General features: G+C 52.4%; 1 protein-coding gene across 1 annotated transcript in view; it reads right to left on the bottom strand.

Annotated features, from left to right (window-relative positions):
* The window catches only part of LOC140468665 (uncharacterized), a 72,986-nt gene that overhangs the window by 43,029 nt on the left and 10,410 nt on the right, over positions 1-19,547 (bottom strand). Inside the window, exon 3 of the mRNA XM_072564742.1 lies at positions 17,880-17,990. Within this exon, the coding sequence (XP_072420843.1) occupies positions 17,880-17,990 (111 nt within the window). The remainder of the gene's footprint in view (positions 1-17,879; positions 17,991-19,547) is intronic.

Raw genomic sequence — 19,547 nt, 5'->3', positions numbered from 1 at the left:
TCATAATGTTATATACCATCGGTAGTGCTAGAATGTGGTGGGTCTGTTCTCGCGCAATCCCGTATTATAAGAAAATAGCAGCACCATTTGAACTAACGGGCCTGGAATCACGTTGTGAAACTCGAAAGAGTTCAGAAAAGATTTACAAGGATGTTGCCAGGGTTGGAGGGTTTGAGCTACAGGGAGGGGCTGAACAGGCTGGGGCTGTTTTCCCTGGAGTGTCGGAGGCTGAGGGGTGACCTTATAGAGGTTTATAAAATCATGAGGGACATGGATAGGATAAACAGACAAAGTCTTTTCCCTGGGGTCGGGGGAGTCCAGAACTAGAGGGGCATAGGTTTAGGGGGAGAGGGGAAAGATATAAAAGAGACCTAAGGGGCAACTTTTTCACCCAGAGGGTGATACGTGTATGGAATGAGCTGCCAGAGGATGTGGTGGAGGCTGGGACAATGACAACATTTAAGAGGCATTTGGATGGGGATATGGATAGGAAGGGTTTGGGGGGATATGGGCCGGGTGCTGGCAGGTGGGACTAGATTGGGTTGGGATATCTGGGTCAGCACGGACGGGGTCGGGCCGAAGGGTCTGTTTCCCTGCTGGACATCTCTATTACGCTGTGACTCTATGACACGAGTGGGTAGTATTTTGATTGGACAATCGGACATTCGGATAACACAGCCCAGTCAAGAGCTTGCGGTGTTGTTCGGATAATCTGGAATTCGGATAACTGATGTTCGGATAATCGAGGCTCCTCTGTATACATGGTCCAAACACCAGTTGCAGTTTCGTAGACCTGTTCCTTCCTGACTAACCTTTCCCGATCTGTCATCAGCCAAGGTTGTGAAATCCGGCCCACCCCCTCCTTCAGATCTCACCCTCACAGGGACATGGCATTCCTGAACTCGGATCAAACGGCCTTCCAAGAGGCCCAGGGGTCCAGAGGGGATTTAAACAGCCACACCCAATCAAAACTCTCTGGATCCCACCGTCCTCACCAACACCCCCCACCCCCACCCCCAACCAATTAGCACGTTAACCCGAGGATCAGTCTGACTCGTCTCCATGACAACCTTTCTGTGTCCCCATGTGTGTCCCCGTGTGTGCGTCTGTGTGTGTGTCTATGTCTGTGTGTGTGTGTCTGTGTGTGTACGTGCGTATGTGTGTCTGTGGGTGTATGAATGTGTGTCTGTGGGTGTGTCTGTAGGTGTGAGAGTGTGTGTGTGGGAGTGTGCGCGTGTGAGTATGTCTATAGGTGTGAGAGTGTATGTGTGTGAGTCTGTGTGTGAGTGTGTGTGTGTCTGTAGGTGTAAGAGTGTGCGTGTATGAGTGTGTCTGTAGGTGTGAGAGTGTGTGTGAGTCCACGTGTTTGTGTGTGTGGGTCCCTGTGTTTGTGTGCGTGAGTCCACGTGTTTGTGTGTGTGAGTCCACGTGTTTGTGTGCGTGAGTCCCTGTGTTTGTGTGTGTGAGTCCACGTGTTTGTGTGTGTGGGTCCCTGTGTTTGTGTGCGTGAGTCCACGTGTTTGTGTGTGTGAGTCCACGTGTTTGTGTGCGTGAGTCCATGTGTTTGTGTGCGTGGGTCCCTGTGTTTGTGTGTGTGGGTCCCTGTGTTTGTGTGTGTGAGTCCACGTGTTTGTGTGCGTGAGTCCATGTGTTTGTGTGTGTGGGTCCATGTGTTTGTGTGTGTGGGTCCCTGTGTTTGTGTGTGTGGGTCCCTGTGTTTGTGTGTGTGAGTCCCTGTGTTTGTGTGTGTGGGTCCCTGTGTTTGTGTGTGTGAGTCCCTGTGTTTGTGTGTGTGGGTCCCTGTGTTTGTGTGCGTGGGTCCCTGTGTTTGTGTGTGTGAGTCCCTGTGTTTGTGTGTGTGGGTCCCTGTGTTTGTGTGTGTGGGTCCCTGTGTTTGTGTGTGTGAGTCCACGTGTTTGTGTGTGTGAGTCCCTGTGTTTGTGTGTGTGAGTCCACGTGTTTGTGTGTGTGAGTCCCTGTGTTTGTGTGTGTGAGTCCCTGTGTTTGTGTGTGTGAGTCCACGTGTTTGTGTGTGTGGGTCCCTGTGTTTGTGTGTGTGAGTCCACGTGTTTGTGTGTGTGGGTCCCTGTGTTTGTGTGTGTGAGTCCATGTGTTTGTGTGTGTGGGTCCCTGTGTTTGTGTGTGTGAGTCCATGTGTTTGTGTGTGTGAGTCCCTGTGTTTGTGTGTGTGAGTCCACGTGTTTGTGTGTGTGGGTCCCTGTGTTTGTGTGTGTGAGTCCACGTGTTTGTGTGTGTGGGTCCCTGTGTTTGTGTGTGTGAGTCCCTGTGTTTGTGTGTGTGAGTCCCTGTGTTTGTGTGCGTGAGTCCCTGTGTTTGTGTGTGTGAGTCCCTGTGTTTGTGTGTGTGAGTCCCTGTGTTTGTGTGCGTGAGTCCCTGTGTTTGTGTGTGTGAGTCCCTGTGTTTGTGTGTGTGGGTCCCTGTGTTTGTGTGTGTGAGTCCCTGTGTTTGTGTGTGTGAGTCCCTGTGTTTGTGTGTGTGAGTCCCTGTGTTTGTGTGTGTGAGTCCCTGTGTTTGTGTGTGTGGGTCCCTGTGTTTGTGTGTGTGAGTCCCTGTGTTTGTGTGTGTGAGTCCCTGTGTTTGTGTGTGTGAGTCCCTGTGTTTGTGTGTGTGAGCCCACGTGTGTTTGTGTGTGTGAGTCCACGTGTTTGTGTGTGTGAGTCCCTGTGTTTGTGTGTGTGAGTCCCTGTATTTGTGTGTGTGAGTCCACGTGTTTGTGTGCGTGTGTCCACGTGTTTGTGTGTGTGAGTCCCTGTGTTTGTGTGTGTGGGTCCCTGTGTTTGTGTGCGTGAGTCCCTGTGTTTGTGTGTGTGAGTCCCTGTGTTTGTGTGTGTGAGTCCACGTGTGTTTGTGTGTGTGAGTCCACGTGTGTTTGTGTGTGTGAGTCCCTGTGTTTGTGTGTGTGAGTCCCTGTGTTTGTGTGTGTGAGTCCACGTGTTTGTGTGTGTGGGTCCCTGTGTTTGTGTGTGTGAGTCCACGTGTTTGTGTGTGTGGGTCCCTGTGTTTGTGTGTGTGAGTCCACGTGTTTGTGTGTGTGAGTCCCTGTGTTTGTGTGTGTGAGTCCCTGTGTTTGTGTGTGTGAGTCCCTGTGTTTGTGTGTGTGAGTCCCTGTGTTTGTGTGTGTGGGTCCCTGTGTTTGTCTGTGTGAGTCCACGTGTTTGTGTGTGTGAGTCCACGTGTTTGTGTGTGTGAGTCCCTGTGTTTGTGTGTGTGGGTCCCTGTGTTTGTGTGTGTGAGTCCCTGTGTTTGTGTGTGTGAGTCCCTGTGTTTGTGTGTGTGAGTCCACGTGTTTGTGTGTGTGAGTGCCTGTGTTTGTGTGCGTGAGTCCATGTGTTTGTGTGTGTGAGTCCCTGTGTTTGTGTGTGTGAGTCCATGTGTTTGTGTGTGTGGGTCCCTGTGTTTGTGTGTGTGAGTCCACGTGTTTGTGTGTGTGGGTCCCTCTGTTTGTGTGTGTGAGTCCCTGTGTTTGTGTGTGTGGGTCCCTGTGTTTGTGTGTGTGAGTCCCTGTGTTTGTGTGCGTGAGTCCCTGTGTTTGTGTGTGTGGGTCCCTGTGTTTGTGTGTGTGAGTCCATGTGTTTGTGTGTGTGGGTCCCTGTGTTTGTGTGTGTGAGTCCCTGTGTTTGTGTGTGTGAGTCCCTGTGTTTGTGTGTGAGTCCCTGTGTTTGTGTGTGTGAGTCCCTGTGTTTGTGTGTGTGAGTCCATGTGTTTGTGTGTGTGAGTCCATGTGTTTGTGTGTGTGGGTCCCTGTGTTTGTGTGTGTGAGTCCCTGTGTTTGTGTGTGTGAGTCCCTGTGTTTGTGTGTGTGGGTCCCTGTGTTTGTGTGTGTGAGTCCACGTGTTTGTGTGTGTGAGTCCCTGTGTTTGTGTGTGTGAGTCCCTGTGTTTGTGTGTGTGAGTCCATGTGTTTGTGTGTGTGAGTCCATGTGTTTGTGTGTGTGAGTCCATGTGTTTGTGTGTGTGGGTCCCTGTGTTTGTGTGTGTGAGTCCACGTGTTTGTGTGTGTGAGTCCATGTGTTTGTGTGTGAGTCCCTGTGTTTGTGTGTGTGAGTCCATGTGTTTGTGTGTGTGAGTCCATGTGTTTGTGTGTGTGGGTCCCTGTGTTTGTGTGTGTGAGTCCATGTGTTTGTGTGTGTGAGTCCATGTGTTTGTGTGTGTGAGTCCCTGTGTTTGTGTGTGTGGGTCCCTGTGTTTGTGTGTGTGAGTCCATGTGTTTGTGTGTGTGAGTCCATGTGTTTGTGTGTGTGGGTCCCTGTGTTTGTGTGTGTGAGTCCACGTGTTTGTGTGTGTGGGTCCCTGTGTTTGTGTGTGTGGGTCCCTGTGTTTGTGTGTGTGAGTCCCTGTGTTTGTGTGTGTGGGTCCCTCTGTTTGTGTGCGTGAGTCCACGTGTTTGTGTGTGTGAGTCCCTGTGTTTGTGTGTGTGAGTCCCTGTGTTTGTGTGTGTGGGTCCCTGTGTTTGTGTGTGTGGGTCCCTGTGTTTGTGTGTGTGAGTCCACGTGTTTGTGTGTGTGAGTCCCTGTGTTTGTGTGTGTGAGTCCCTGTGTTTGTGTGTGTGAGTCCACGTGTTTGTGTGTGTGAGTCCCTGTGTTTGTGTGTGTGAGTCCCTGTGTTTGTGTGCGTGAGTCCCTGTGTTTGTGTGCGTGAGTCCCTGTGTTTGTGTGTGTGGGTCCCTGTGTTTGTGTGTGTGAGTCCACGTGTGTTTGTGTGTGTGAGTCCCTGTGTTTGTGTGTGTGAGTCCACGTGTTTGTGTGTGTGAGTCCCTGTGTTTGTGTGCGTGGGTCCCTGTGTTTGTGTGTGTGAGTCCCTGTGCTTGTGTGTGTGAGTCCCTGTGTTTGTGTGTGTGGGTCCCTGTGTTTGTGTGTGTGAGTCCACGTGTTTGTGTGTGTGAGTCCCTGTGTTTGTGTGTGTGAGTCCCTGTGTTTGTGTGTGTGAGTCCATGTGTTTGTGTGTGTGAGTCCATGTGTTTGTGTGTGTGAGTCCCTGTGTTTGTGTGCGTGAGTCCCTGTGTTTGTGTGTGTGAGTCCCTGTGTTTGTGTGTGTGGGTCCCTGTGTTTGTGTGTGTGAGTCCCTGTGTTTGTGTGTGTGAGTCCCTGTGTTTGTGTGTGTGAGTCCCTGTGTTTGTGTGTGTGAGTCCCTGTGTTTGTGTGTGTGGGTCCCTGTGTTTGTGTGTGTGAGTCCCTGTGTTTGTGTGTGTGGGTCCCTGTGTTTGTGTGTGTGAGTCCCTGTGTTTGTGTGTGTGAGTCCCTGTGTTTGTGTGTGTGAGTCCCTGTGTTTGTGTGTGTGAGCCCACGTGTGTTTGTGTGTGTGAGTCCACGTGTTTGTGTGTGTGAGTCCCTGTGTTTGTGTGTGTGAGTCCCTGTATTTGTGTGTGTGAGTCCACGTGTTTGTGTGCGTGAGTCCACGTGTTTGTGTGTGTGAGTCCCTGTGTTTGTGTGTGTGGGTCCCTGTGTTTGTGTGCGTGAGTCCCTGTGTTTGTGTGTGTGAGTCCCTGTGTTTGTGTGTGTGAGTCCACGTGTGTTTGTGTGTGTGAGTCCACGTGTGTTTGTGTGTGTGAGTCCCTGTGTTTGTGTGTGTGAGTCCCTGTGTTTGTGTGTGTGAGTCCACGTGTTTGTGTGTGTGGGTCCCTGTGTTTGTGTGTGTGAGTCCACGTGTTTGTGTGTGTGGGTCCCTGTGTTTGTGTGTGTGAGTCCACGTGTGTTTGTGTGTGTGAGTCCCTGTGTTTGTGTGTGTGAGTCCCTGTGTTTGTGTGTGTGAGTCCCTGTGTTTGTGTGTGTGAGTCCACGTGTTTGTGTGTGTGGGTCCCTGTGTTTGTGTGTGTGAGTCCACGTGTGTTTGTGTGTGTGGGTCCCTGTGTTTGTGTGTGTGAGTCCATGTGTTTGTGTGTGTGGGTCCCTGTGTTTGTGTGCGTGAGTCCATGTGTTTGTGTGTGTGAGTCCCTGTGTTTGTGTGTGTGGGTCCCTGTGTTTGTGTGTGTGGGTCCCTGTGTTTGTGTGCGTGAGTCCATGTGTTTGTGTGTGTGAGTCCCTGTGTTTGTGTGTGTGAGTCCCTGTGTTTGTGTGTGTGAGTCCCTGTGTTTGTGTGTGTGAGTCCACGTGTTTGTGTGTGTGAGTCCCTGTGTTTGTGTGTGTGAGTCCCTGTGTTTGTGTGTGTGAGTCCACGTGTTTGTGTGTGTGAGTCCCTGTGTTTGTGTGTGTGAGTCCATGTGTTTGTGTGTGTGAGTCCCTGTGTTTGTGTGTGTGAGTCCCTGTGTTTGTGTGTGTGAGTCCCTGTGTTTGTGTGTGTGGGTCCCTGTGTTTGTCTGTGTGAGTCCACGTGTTTGTGTGTGTGAGTCCACGTGTTTGTGTGTGTGAGTCCCTGTGTTTGTGTGTGTGGGTCCCTGTGTTTGTGTGTGTGAGTCCCTGTGTTTGTGTGTGTGAGTCCCTGTGTTTGTGTGTGTGAGTCCACGTGTTTGTGTGTGTGAGTCCCTGTGTTTGTGTGCGTGAGTCCATGTGTTTGTGTGTGTGAGTCCCTGTGTTTGTGTGTGTGAGTCCATGTGTTTGTGTGTGTGGGTCCCTGTGTTTGTGTGTGTGAGTCCACGTGTTTGTGTGTGTGGGTCCCTCTGTTTGTGTGTGTGAGTCCCTGTGTTTGTGTGTGTGGGTCCCTGTGTTTGTGTGTGTGAGTCCCTGTGTTTGTGTGCGTGAGTCCCTGTGTTTGTGTGTGTGGGTCCCTGTGTTTGTGTGTGTGAGTCCATGTGTTTGTGTGTGTGGGTCCCTGTGTTTGTGTGTGTGAGTCCCTGTGTTTGTGTGTGTGAGTCCCTGTGTTTGTGTGTGAGTCCCTGTGTTTGTGTGTGTGAGTCCCTGTGTTTGTGTGTGTGAGTCCATGTGTTTGTGTGTGTGAGTCCATGTGTTTGTGTGTGTGGGTCCCTGTGTTTGTGTGTGTGAGTCCCTGTGTTTGTGTGTGTGAGTCCCTGTGTTTGTGTGTGTGGGTCCCTGTGTTTGTGTGTGTGAGTCCACGTGTTTGTGTGTGTGAGTCCCTGTGTTTGTGTGTGTGAGTCCCTGTGTTTGTGTGTGTGAGTCCATGTGTTTGTGTGTGTGAGTCCATGTGTTTGTGTGTGTGGGTCCCTGTGCTTGTGTGTGTGAGTCCCTGTGTTTGTGTGTGTGGGTCCCTGTGTTTGTGTGTGTGAGTCCACGTGTTTGTGTGTGTGAGTCCATGTGTTTGTGTGTGTGAGTCCATGTGTTTGTGTGTGTGGGTCCCTGTGTTTGTGTGTGTGAGTCCATGTGTTTGTGTGTGTGAGTCCCTGTGTTTGTGTGTGTGAGTCCCTGTGTTTGTGTGTGTGAGTCCCTGTGTTTGTGTGTGTGGGTCCCTGTGTTTGTGTGTGTGAGTCCATGTGTTTGTGTGTGTGAGTCCCTGTGTTTGTGTGCGTGAGTCCCTCTGTTTGTGTGTGTGGGTCCCTGTGTTTGTGTGTGTGAGTCCCTGTGTTTGTGTGTGTGGGTCCCTGTGTTTGTGTGTGTGAGTCCATGTGTTTGTGTGTGTGAGTCCCTGTGTTTGTGTGTGTGAGTCCCTGTGTTTGTGTGTGTGGGTCCCTGTGTTTGTGTGTGTGAGTCCCTGTGTTTGTGTGTGTGGGTCCCTGTGTTTGTGTGTGTGAGTCCATGTGTTTGTGTGTGTGAGTCCCTGTGTTTGTGTGCGTGAGTCCCTCTGTTTGTGTGCGTGAGTCCCTGTGTTTGTGTGTGTGAGTCCCTGTGTTTGTTTGTGTGAGTCCCTGTGTTTGTGTGTGTGGGTCCCTGTGTTTGTGTGTGTGAGTCCCTGTGTTTGTGTGTGTGAGTCCCTGTGTTTGTGTGTGTGAGTCCATGTGTTTGTGTGTGTGAGTCCCTGTGTTTGTGTGTGTGAGTCCCTGTGTTTGTGTGCGTGAGTCCCTGTGTTTGTGTGTGTGGGTCCCTGTGTTTGTGTGCGTGAGTCCCTGTGTTTGTGTGCGTGAGTCCCTCTGTTTGTGTGCGTGAGTCCATGTGTTTGTGTGTGTGAGTCCCTGTGTTTGTGTGTGTGGGTCCATGTGTTTGTGTGTGTGAGTCCATGTGTTTGTGTGTGTGGGTCCCTGTGTTTGTGTGAGTGAGTCCCTGTGTTTGTGTGTGTGAGTCCCTGTGCTTGTGTGTGTGGGTCCCTGTGTTTGTGTGTGTGGGTCCATGTGTTTGTGTGCGTCAGTCCATGTGTTTGTGTGTGTGGGTCCCTGTGTTTGTGTGTGTGAGTCCCTGTGTTTGTGTGTGTGAGTCCCTGTGTTTGTGTGTGTGAGTCCCTGTGTTTGTGTGTGTGAGTCCCTGTGTTTGTGTGTGTGGGTCCATGTGTTTATGTGCGTGAGTCCCTGTGTTTGTGTGTGTGAGTCCCTGTGTTTGTGTGCGTGAGTCCCTGTGTTTGTGTGCGTGAGTCCCTGTGTTTGTGTGTGTGAGTCCACGTGTTTGTGTGTGTGCGTCCCTGTGTTTGTGTGTGTGAGTCCCTGTGTTTGTGTGTGTGGGTCCCTGTGTTTGTGTGTGTGGGTCCCTGTGTTTGTGTGCGGGAGTCCCTGTGTTTGTGTGTGTGAGTCCACGTGTTTGTGTGTGCGAGTCCCTGTGTTTGTGTGTGTGAGTCCCTGTGTTTGTGTGTGTGAGTCCCTGTGTTTGTGTGTGTGGGTCCCTGTGTTTGTGTGCGTGAGTCCCTGTGTTTGTGTGTGTGAGTCCATGTGTTTGTGTGTGTGGGTCCCTGTGTTTGTGTGTGTGGGTCCCTGTGTTTGTGTGTGTGTGAGTCCCTGTGTTTGTGTGTGTGAGTCCACGTGTTTGTGTGTGTGAGTCCCTGTGTTTGTGTGTGTGAGTCCCTGTGTTTGTGTGTGTGGGTCCCTGTGTTTGTGTGTGTGAGTCCCTGTGTTTGTGTGTGAGTCCCTGTGTTTGTGTGTGTGGGTCCCTGTGTTTGTGTGTGTGTGGGTCCCTGTGTTTGTGTGTGTGGGTCCCTGTGTTTGTGTGTGTGAGTCCATGTGTTTGTGTGTGTGGGTCCCTGTGTTTGTGTGTGTGTGGGTCCCTGTGTTTGTGTGCGTGGGTCCCTGTGTTTGTGTGTGTGAGTCCATGTGTTTGTGTGTGTGGGTCCCTGTGTTTGTGTGTGTGGGTCCCTGTGTTTGTGTGTGTGTGAGTCCCTGTGTTTGTGTGTGTGAGTCCACGTGTTTGTGTGTGTGAGTCCCTGTGTTTGTGTGTGTGAGTCCCTGTGTTTGTGTGTGTGGGTCCCTGTGTTTGTGTGTGTGAGTCCCTGTGTTTGTGTGTGAGTCCCTGTGTTTGTGTGTGTGAGTCCCTGTGTTTGTGTCTGTGGGTCCCTGTGTTTGTGTGTGTGAGTCCCTGTGTTTGTGTGTGTGGGTCCCTGTGTTTGTGTGTGTGGGTCCATGTGTTCGTGTGCGTGAGTCCATGTGTTTGTGTGTGTGGGTCCCTGTGTTTGTGTGTGTGAGTCCATGTGTTTGTGTGCGTGAGTCCCTGTGTTTGTGTGTGTGGGTCCCTGTGTTTGTGTGTGTGAGTCCACGTGTTTGTGTGTGTGAGTCCCTGTGTTTGTGTGTGTGAGTCCACGTGTTTGTGTATGTGGGTCCCTGTGTTTGTGTGTGTGAGTCCCTGTGTTTGTGTGTGTGAGTCCCTGTGTTTGTGTGTGTGAGTCCGTGTGTTTGTGTGCGTGAGTCCACGTGTTTGTGTGTGTGAGTCCGTGTGTTTGTGTGTGTGGGTCCCTGTGTTTGTGTGTGTGAGTCCCTGTGTTTGTGTGTGTGAGTCCCTGTGTTTGTGTGTGTGGGTCCCTGTGCTTGTGTGTGTGGGTCCACGTGTTTGTGTATGTGGGTCCCTGTGTTTGTGTGTGTGAGTCCCTGTGTTTGTGTGTGTGAGTCCCTGTGTTTGTGTGTGTGAGTCCGTGTGTTTGTGTGCGTGAGTCCACGTGTTTGTGTGTGTGAGTCCGTGTGTTTGTGTGTGTGGGTCCCTGTGTTTGTGTGTGTGAGTCCCTGTGTTTGTGTGTGTGAGTCCCTGTGTTTGTGTGTGTGGGTCCCTGTGTTTGTGTGTGTGGGTCCCTGTGTTTGTGTGTGTGAGTCCATGTGTTTGTGTGTGTGAGTCCCTGTGTTTGTGTGTGTGAGTCCCTGTGTTTGTGTGTGTGAGTCCATGTGTTTGTGTGTGTGAGTCCACGTGTTTGTGTGTGTGAGTCCCTGTGTTTGTGTGTGTGAGTCCCTGTGTTTGTGTGTGTGAGTCCCTGTGTTTGTGTGTGTGAGTCCGTGTGTTTGTGTGCGTGAGTCCACGTGTTTGTGTGTGTGAGTCCGTGTGTTTGTGTGTGTGAGTCCCTGTGTTTGTGTGTGTGGGTCCCTGTGTTTGTGTGTGTGAGTCCCTGTGTTTGTGTGCGTGAGTCCCTGTGTTTGTGTGTGTGAGTCCCTGTGTTTGTGTGTGTGGGTCCATGTGTTTGTGTGTGTGAGTCCCTGTGTTTGTGTGTGTGAGTCCCTGTGTTTGTGTGTGTGAGTCCACGTGTTTGTGTGTGTGGGTCCCTGTGTTTGTGTGCGTGAGTCCACGTGTTTGTGTGTGTGAGTCCCTGTGTTTGTGTGTGTGAGTCCCTGTGTTTGTGTGTGTGAGTCCCTGTGTTTGTGTGTGTGAGTCCACGTGTTTGTGTGCGTGAGTCCCTGTGTTTGTGTGCGTGAGTCCCTGTGTTTGTGTGTGTGAGTCCCTGTGTTTGTGTGTGTGGGTCCATGTGGTTGTGTGTGTGAGTCCCTGTGTTTGTGTGTGTGAGTCCCTGTGTTTGTGTGTGTGAGTCCACGTGTTTGTGTGCGTGAGTCCCTGTGTTTGTGTGCGTGAGTCCCTGTGTTTGTGTGTGTGAGTCCCTGTGTTTGTGTGTGTGAGTCCATGTGTTTGTGTGTGAGTCCCTGTGTTTGTGTGTGTGAGTCCCTGTGTTTGTGTGTGTGGGTCCCTGTGTTTGTGTGTGTGAGTCCCTGTGCTTGTGTGTGTGAGTCCCTGTGTTTGTGTGTGTGGGTCCCTGTGTTTGTGTGTGTGAGTCCACGTGTTTGTGTGTGTGAGTCCCTGTGTTTGTGTGTGTGAGTCCCTGTGTTTGTGTGTGTGAGTCCATGTGTTTGTGTGTGTGAGTCCCTGTGTTTGTGTGTGTGAGTCCCTGTGTTTGTGTGTGTGAGTCCCTGTGTTTGTGTGTGTGGGTCCCTGTGTTTGTGTGTGTGAGTCCATGTGTTTGTGTGTGTGAGTCCCTGTGTTTGTGTGCGTGAGTCCCTCTGTTTGTGTGTGTGGGTCCCTGTGTTTGTGTGTGTGAGTCCCTGTGTTTGTGTGTGTGGGTCCCTGTGTTTGTGTGTGTGAGTCCATGTGTTTGTGTGTGTGAGTCCCTGTGTTTGTGTGTGTGAGTCCCTGTGTTTGTGTGTGTGGGTCCCTGTGTTTGTGTGTGTGAGTCCCTGTGTTTGTGTGTGTGGGTCCCTGTGTTTGTGTGTGTGAGTCCATGTGTTTGTGTGTGTGAGTCCCTGTGTTTGTGTGCGTGAGTCCCTCTGTTTGTGTGTGTGAGTCCCTGTGTTTGTGTGTGTGAGTCCATGTGTTTGTGTGTGTGAGTCCCTGTGTTTGTGTGTGTGAGTCCCTGTGTTTGTGTGCGTGAGTCCCTGTGTTTGTGTGTGTGGGTCCCTGTGTTTGTGTGCGTGAGTCCCTGTGTTTGTGTGCGTGAGTCCCTCTGTTTGTGTGCGTGAGTCCATGTGTTTGTGTGTGTGAGTCCCTGTGTTTGTGTGTGTGGGTCCATGTGTTTGTGTGTGTGAGTCCATGTGTTTGTGTGTGTGGGTCCCTGTGTTTGTGTGAGTGAGTCCCTGTGTTTGTGTGTGTGAGTCCCTGTGCTTGTGTGTGTGGGTCCCTGTGTTTGTGTGTGTGGGTCCATGTGTTTGTGTGCGTCAGTCCATGTGTTTGTGTGTGTGGGTCCCTGTGTTTGTGTGTGTGAGTCCCTGTGTTTGTGTGTGTGAGTCCCTGTGTTTGTGTGTGTGAGTCCCTGTGTTTGTGTGTGTGAGTCCCTGTGTTTGTGTGTGTGAGTCCCTGTGTTTGTGTGTGTGGGTCCATGTGTTTATGTGCGTGAGTCCCTGTGTTTGTGTGTGTGAGTCCCTGTGTTTGTGTGCGTGAGTCCCTGTGTTTGTGTGCGTGAGTCCCTGTGTTTGTGTGTGTGAGTCCACGTGTTTGTGTGTGTGCGTCCCTGTGTTTGTGTGTGTGAGTCCCTGTGTTTGTGTGTGTGGGTCCCTGTGTTTGTGTGTGTGGGTCCCTGTGTTTGTGTGCGGGAGTCCCTGTGTTTGTGTGTGTGAGTCCACGTGTTTGTGTGTGCGAGTCCCTGTGTTTGTGTGTGTGAGTCCCTGTGTTTGTGTGTGTGAGTCCCTGTGTTTGTGTGTGTGGGTCCCTGTGTTTGTGTGCGTGAGTCCCTGTGTTTGTGTGTGTGAGTCCATGTGTTTGTGTGTGTGGGTCCCTGTGTTTGTGTGTGTGGGTCCCTGTGTTTGTGTGTGTGTGAGTCCCTGTGTTTGTGTGTGTGAGTCCACGTGTTTGTGTGTGTGAGTCCCTGTGTTTGTGTGTGTGAGTCCCTGTGTTTGTGTGTGTGGGTCCCTGTGTTTGTGTGTGTGAGTCCCTGTGTTTGTGTGTGAGTCCCTGTGTTTGTGTGTGTGGGTCCCTGTGTTTGTGTGTGTGTGGGTCCCTGTGTTTGTGTGTGTGGGTCCCTGTGTTTGTGTGTGTGAGTCCATGTGTTTGTGTGTGTGGGTCCCTGTGTTTGTGTGTGTGTGGGTCCCTGTGTTTGTGTGCGTGGGTCCCTGTGTTTGTGTGTGTGAGTCCATGTGTTTGTGTGTGTGGGTCCCTGTGTTTGTGTGTGTGGGTCCCTGTGTTTGTGTGTGTGTGAGTCCCTGTGTTTGTGTGTGTGAGTCCACGTGTTTGTGTGTGTGAGTCCCTGTGTTTGTGTGTGTGAGTCCCTGTGTTTGTGTGTGTGGGTCCCTGTGTTTGTGTGTGTGAGTCCCTGTGTTTGTGTGTGAGTCCCTGTGTTTGTGTGTGTGAGTCCCTGTGTTTGTGTCTGTGGGTCCCTGTGTTTGTGTGTGTGAGTCCCTGTGTTTGTGTGTGTGGGTCCCTGTGTTTGTGTGTGTGGGTCCATGTGTTCGTGTGCGTGAGTCCATGTGTTTGTGTGTGTGGGTCCCTGTGTTTGTGTGTGTGAGTCCATGTGTTTGTGTGCGTGAGTCCCTGTGTTTGTGTGTGTGGGTCCCTGTGTTTGTGTGTGTGAGTCCACGTGTTTGTGTGTGTGAGTCCCTGTGTTTGTGTGTGTGAGTCCACGTGTTTGTGTATGTGGGTCCCTGTGTTTGTGTGTGTGAGTCCCTGTGTTTGTGTGTGTGAGTCCCTGTGTTTGTGTGTGTGAGTCCGTGTGTTTGTGTGCGTGAGTCCACGTGTTTGTGTGTGTGAGTCCGTGTGTTTGTGTGTGTGGGTCCCTGTGTTTGTGTGTGTGAGTCCCTGTGTTTGTGTGTGTGAGTCCCTGTGTTTGTGTGTGTGGGTCCCTGTGCTTGTGTGTGTGGGTCCACGTGTTTGTGTATGTGGGTCCCTGTGTTTGTGTGTGTGAGTCCCTGTGTTTGTGTGTGTGAGTCCCTGTGTTTGTGTGTGTGAGTCCGTGTGTTTGTGTGCGTGAGTCCACGTGTTTGTGTGTGTGAGTCCGTGTGTTTGTGTGTGTGGGTCCCTGTGTTTGTGTGTGTGAGTCCCTGTGTTTGTGTGTGTGAGTCCCTGTGTTTGTGTGTGTGGGTCCCTGTGTTTGTGTGTGTGGGTCCCTGTGTTTGTGTGTGTGAGTCCATGTGTTTGTGTGTGTGAGTCCCTGTGTTTGTGTGTGTGAGTCCCTGTGTTTGTGTGTGTGAGTCCATGTGTTTGTGTGTGTGAGTCCATGTGTTTGTGTGTGTGAGTCCACGTGTTTGTGTGTGTGAGTCCCTGTGTTTGTGTGTGTGAGTCCCTGTGTTTGTGTGTGTGAGTCCCTGTGTTTGTGTGTGTGAGTCCGTGTGTTTGTGTGCGTGAGTCCACGTGTTTGTGTGTGTGAGTCCGTGTGTTTGTGTGTGTGAGTCCCTGTGTTTGTGTGTGTGGGTCCCTGTGTTTGTGTGTGTGAGTCCCTGTGTTTGTGTGCGTGAGTCCCTGTGTTTGTGTGTGTGAGTCCCTGTGTTTGTGTGTGTGGGTCCATGTGTTTGTGTGTGTGAGTCCCTGTGTTTGTGTGTGTGAGTCCCTGTGTTTGTGTGTGTGAGTCCACGTGTTTGTGTGTGTGGGTCCCTGTGTTTGTGTGCGTGAGTCCACGTGTTTGTGTGTGTGAGTCCCTGTGTTTGTGTGTGTGAGTCCCTGTGTTTGTGTGTGTGAGTCCCTGTGTTTGTGTGTGTGAGTCCACGTGTTTGTGTGCGTGAGTCCCTGTGTTTGTGTGCGTGAGTCCCTGTGTTTGTGTGTGTGAGTCCCTGTGTTTGTGTGTGTGGGTCCATGTGGTTGTGTGTGTGAGTCCCTGTGTTTGTGTGTGTGAGTCCCTGTGTTTGTGTGTGTGAGTCCACGTGTTTGTGTGCGTGAGTCCCTGTGTTTGTGTGCGTGAGTCCCTGTGTTTGTGTGTGTGAGTCCCTGTGTTTGTGTGTGTGGGTCCATGTGTTTGTGTGTGTGAGTCCCTGTGTTTGTGTGTGTGAGTCCCTGTGTTTGTGTGTGTGAGTCCCTGTGTTTGTGTGTGTGAGTCCCTGTGTTTGTGTGCGTGAGTCCCTGTGTTTGCGTGCGTGAGTCCCTGTGTTTGTGTGCGTGAGTCCCTGTGTTTGTGTGTGTGAGTCCCTGTGTTTGTGTGTGTGAGTCCCTGTGTTTGTGTGTGTGAGTCCATGTGTTTGTGTGTGTGGGTCCCTGTGTTTGTGTGTGTGAGTCCCTGTGTTTGTGTGTGTGAGTCCCTGTGCTTGTGTGTGTGAGTCCACGTGTTTGTGTGTGTGAGTCCCTGTGTTTGTGTGTGTGGGTCCCTGTGTTTGTGTGAGTGAGTCCCTGTGTTTGTGTGTGTGAGTCCCTGTGTTTGTGTGTGTGAGTCCATGTGTTTGTGTGTGTGAGTCCCTGTGTTTGTGTGTGTGAGTCCCTGTGTTTGTGTGTGTGAGTCCCTGTGTTTGTGTGCGTGAGTCCCTGTGTTTGTGTGTGTGGGTCCCTGTGTTTGTGTGTGTGGGTCCCTGTGTTTGTGTGCGTGAGTCCCTGTGTTTGTGTGCGTGAGTCCCTCTGTTTGTGTGTGTGAGTCCCTGTGTTTGTGTGTGTGATTCCATGTGTTTGTGTGTGTGAGTCCCTGTGTTTGTGTGTGTGAGTCCCTGTGTTTGTGTGTGTGGGTCCCTGTGTTTGTGTGCGTGAGTCCCTGTGTTTGTGTGCGTGAGTCCCTCTGTTTGTGTGTGTGAGTCCCTGTGTTTGTGTGTGTGAGTCCATGTGTTTGTGTGTGTGAGTCCCTGTGTTTGTGTGTGTGAGTCCCTGTGTTTGTGTGAGTGAGTCCCTGTGTTTGTGTGTGTGAGTCCCTGTGTTTGTGTGTGTGAGTCCCTCTGTTTGTGTGTGTGAGTCCCTGTGTTTGTGTGTGTGAGTCCCTGTGTTTGTGTGTGTGAGTCCATGTGTTTGTGTGTGTGAGTCCATGTGTTTGTGTGTGTGAGTCCCTGTGTTTGTGTGCGTGAGTCCCTGTGTTTGTGTGTGTGGGTCCCTGTGTTTGTGTGTGTGAGTCCATGTGTTTGTGTGTGTGAGTCCCTGTGTTTGTGTGCGTGAGTCCCTCTGTTTGTGTGTGTGGGTCCCTGTGTTTGTGTGTGTGAGTCCCTGTGTTTGTGTGTGTGGGTCCCTGTGTTTGTGTGTGTGAGTCCATGTGTTTAGTGTGTGTGAGTCCCTGTGTTTGTGTGTGTGAGTCCCTGTGTTTGTGTGTGTGGGTCCCTGTGTTTGTGTGTGTGAGTCCCTGTGTTTGTGTGTGTGGGTCCCTGTGTTTGTGTGTGTGAGTCCATGTGTTTGTGTGTGTGAGTCCCTGTGTTTGTGTGCGTGAGTCCCTCTGTTTGTGTGTGTGAGTCCCTGTGTTTGTGTGTGTGAGTCCATGTGTTTGTGTGTGTGAGTCCCTGTGTTTGTGTGTGTGAGTCCCTGTGTTTGTGTGCGTGAGTCCCTGTGTTTGTGTGCGTGGGTCCCTGTGTTTGTGTGCGTGAGTCCCTGTGTTTGTGTGCGTGAGTCCCTCTGTTTGTGTGCGTGAGTCCATGTGTTTGTGTGTGTGAGTCCCTGTGTTTGTGTGTGTGGGTCCATGTGTTTGTGTGTGTGAGTCCATGTGTTTGTGTGTGTGGGTCCCTGTGTTTGTGTGAGTGAGTCCCTGTGTTTGTGTGTGTGAGTCCCTGTGTTTGTGTGTGTGGGTCCCTGTGTTTGTGTGTGTGGGTCCATGTGTTTGTGTGCGTCAGTCCATGTGTTTGTGTGTGTGGGTCCCTGTGTTTGTGTGTGTGAGTCCCTGTGTTTGTGTGTGTGAGTCCCTGTGTTTGTGTGTGTGAGTCCCTGTGTTTGTGTGTGTGAGTCCCTGTGTTTGTGTGTGTGGGTCCATGTGTTTATGTGCGTGAGTCCCTGTGTTTGTGTGCGTGAGTCCCTGTGTTTGTGTGCGTGAGTCCCTGTGTTTGTGTGTGAGTCCCTGTGTTTGTGTGTGTGAGTCCCTGTGTTTGTGTGTGTGGGTCCCTGTGTTTGTGTGTGTGAGTCCCTGTGTTTGTGTGTGTGAGTCCCTGTGTTTGTGTGTGTGAGTCCACGTGTTTGTGTGTGTGAGTCCCTGTGTTTGTGTGTGTGAGTCCCTGTGTTTGTGTGTGTGAGTCCCTGTGTTTGTGTGTGAGTCCCTGTGTTTGTGTGCGTGAGTCCCTGTGTTTGTGTGTGTGAGTCCCTGTGTTTGTGTGTGTGAGTCCACGTGTTTGTGTGTGTGAGTCCCTGTGTTTGTGTGTGTGAGTCCCTGTGTTTGTGTGCGTGAGTCCCTGTGTTTGTGTGTGTGAGTCCCTGTGTTTGTGTGTGTGAGTCCCTGTGTTTGTGTGTGTGAGTCCACGTGTTTGTGTGTGTGAGTCCATGTGTTTGTGTGTGTGGGTCCCTGTGTTTGTGTGTGTGAGTCCCTGTGTTTGTGTGTGTGAGTCCCTGTGTTTGTGTGTGTGAGTCCCTGTGTTTGTGTGTGTGAGTCCATGTGTTTGTGTGTGTGAGTCCCTGTGTTTGTGTGTGTGGGTCCCTGTGTTTGTGTGTGTGAGTCCACGTGTTTGTGTGTGTGAGTCCCTGTGTTTGTGTGTGTGAGTCCCTGTGTTTGTGTGTGTGGGTCCATGTGTTTGTGTGTGTGAGTCCACGTGTTTGTGTGTGTGAGTCCCTGTGTTTGTGTGTGTGAGTCCCTGTGTTTGTGTGTGTGGGTCCATGTGTTTGTGTGTGTGAGTCCACGTGTTTGAGTGTGTGAGTCCATGTATTTGTGTGTGTGGGTCCCTGTGTTTGTGTGTGTGAGTCCCTGTGTTTGTGTGTGTGAGTCCCTGTGTTTGTGTGTGTGAGTCCATGTGTTTGTGTGTGTGAGTCCACGTGTTTGTGTGTGTGAGTCCCTGTGTTTGTGTGTGTGAGTCCATGTGTTTGTGTGTGTGAGTCCCTGTGTTTGTGTGTGTGAGTCCACGTGTTTGTGTGTGTGAGTCCCTGTGTTTGTGTGTGTGAGTCCACGTGTTTGTGTGTGTGAGTCCCTGTGTTTGTGTGTGTGAGTCCCTGTGTTTGTGTGTGTGGGTCCCTGTGTTTGTGTGCGTGAGTCCCTGTGTTTGTGTGCGTGAGTCCCTGTGTTTGTGTGTGTGAGTCCCTGTGTTTGTGCAAAGTTAGACATTTGGTGAGGAGGTTTCCAACTCCCTGACCCCAGAGTCAGGGCAGTGTCCACCCCTCAGAGAAGGTTCGAACCCCCCACAACAACACTCACCAACACAGCCACGAGAAAGGGGCTCCCGGACTGGATGACCTTCGAGGGGACCGCGTTGATGTACCGGACTTCGAGAGCAAACACGATTAAACCCAACATCAACAACGCCACCTACAAACACAAGGAACACCCATCCATTACTCCGGAACTCCTCGCACTGCAACAGGAGGGGGGGCCACTCAGCCCCTTCCCCAGACTGTCCCACAGGAACAGGAGGGGGGCCACTCAGCCCCTTCCCCAGACTGTCCCACAGGAACAGGAGGAGGGCCACTCAGCCCCTTCCCCAGACTGTCCCACAGGAACAGGAGGAGGGGTCATTCAGCCCCTTCCCCAGACTGTCCCACAGGAACAGGAGGAGGGCCATTCAGCCCCTTCCCCAGACTGTCCCACAGGAACAGGAGGGGGGCCACTCAGCCCCTTCCCCAGACTGTCCCACAGGAACAGGAGGGGGGCCACTCAGCCCCTTCCCCAGTCTGTCCCGCAGGAACAGGAGGAGGGCCACTCAGCCCCTTCCCCAGACTGTCCCACAGGAACAGGAGGGGGGCCACTCAGCCCCTTCCCCAGACTGTCCCACAGGAACAGGAGGGGGGGCCATTCAGCCCCTTCCCCAGACTGTCCCACAGGAACAGGAGGAGGGGGGCCATTCAGCCCCTTCCACAGCCTCTCCCAGGGTGAGGGAGAGAAGCGAGGGAGAGGGGGAAAGGGGAGTGGGGGGAGGGAGAGGAAGGGCAGAGGAAGAGGGAGAGGGGAGAGGGAGAGTGCGGAGGGACAGGGAGAGGGAGAGGGAGAGGAGATAGTGGGGAGAGGGAAGAGGCAGAGGGTGAGGGATGAGGGACGAGGGAGAGGGGAGAGGAAGAGGTGCAAGGGTGAGGGGCAAGGGAGGGGGGAGAGTGGGGAGAGGGAGAGGGGAGAGTGGGGAGAGGGAGAGGGAGAGGGGAGAGGGGAGAGTGGGGAGAGGGAGAGGGAGAGGGGAGAGGGAGAGAGGGAGAGGGAGAGGGGAGAGGGAGAGGGGGGAGTGGGGAGAGGGAGAGGGAGAGGGGAGAGGGAGAGGGGAGAGTGGGGAGAGGGAGAAGGAGAGGGGAGAGGGGAGAGTGGGGAGAGGGAGAGGGAGAGGGGAGAGGGAGAGAGGGAGAGGGAGAGGGGAGAGGGAGAGGGGAGAGTGGGGAGAGGGAGAGGGAGAGGGGAGAGGGAGAGGGGAGAGTGGGGAGAGGGAGAGGGAGAGGGGAGAGGGAGAGGGGAGAGTGGGGAGAGGGAGAGGGAGAGGGGAGAGGGAGAGGGGAGAGGGGGGGGGAGAGTGGGGAGAGGGAGAGGGAGAGGGAGAGGGGAGAGTGGGGAGAGGGAGAGGGAGAGGGAGAGGGGAGAGGGAGAGGGGAGAGGGGAGACGGGGGAGAGTGGGGAGAGGGAGAGGGAGAGGGGAGACGGGAGACGGTAGACGGGGGAGAGGGGAGAGGCGAGAGGGAGAAGGAGGGGGAGAGGGAGAGGGAGAGGGAGAGGAAGAGGGAGAGGGAGAGGAGCGAGGGAGAGGGAGAGGGGTGAAGGAGAGGGAGGGGGAGAGGGGAGATGGAGAGGGAGGGAAGAGGGGAGAGGGGAGAGAGGAGAGGGGGGGGAAGGGGAGAGGGGAGAGGGAGAGGTGAGGGGGAGAGGGGAGAAGAGAGAGGGGAGAGGGAG

This window comes from Chiloscyllium punctatum, chromosome 47, assembly GCF_047496795.1.
Source record: "Chiloscyllium punctatum isolate Juve2018m chromosome 47, sChiPun1.3, whole genome shotgun sequence".
NCBI lineage: Eukaryota > Metazoa > Chordata > Chondrichthyes > Orectolobiformes > Hemiscylliidae > Chiloscyllium > Chiloscyllium punctatum.
Note: the sequence above shows the minus strand (reverse complement) of the source record. Positions and strands in the feature narration are given on the sequence as shown.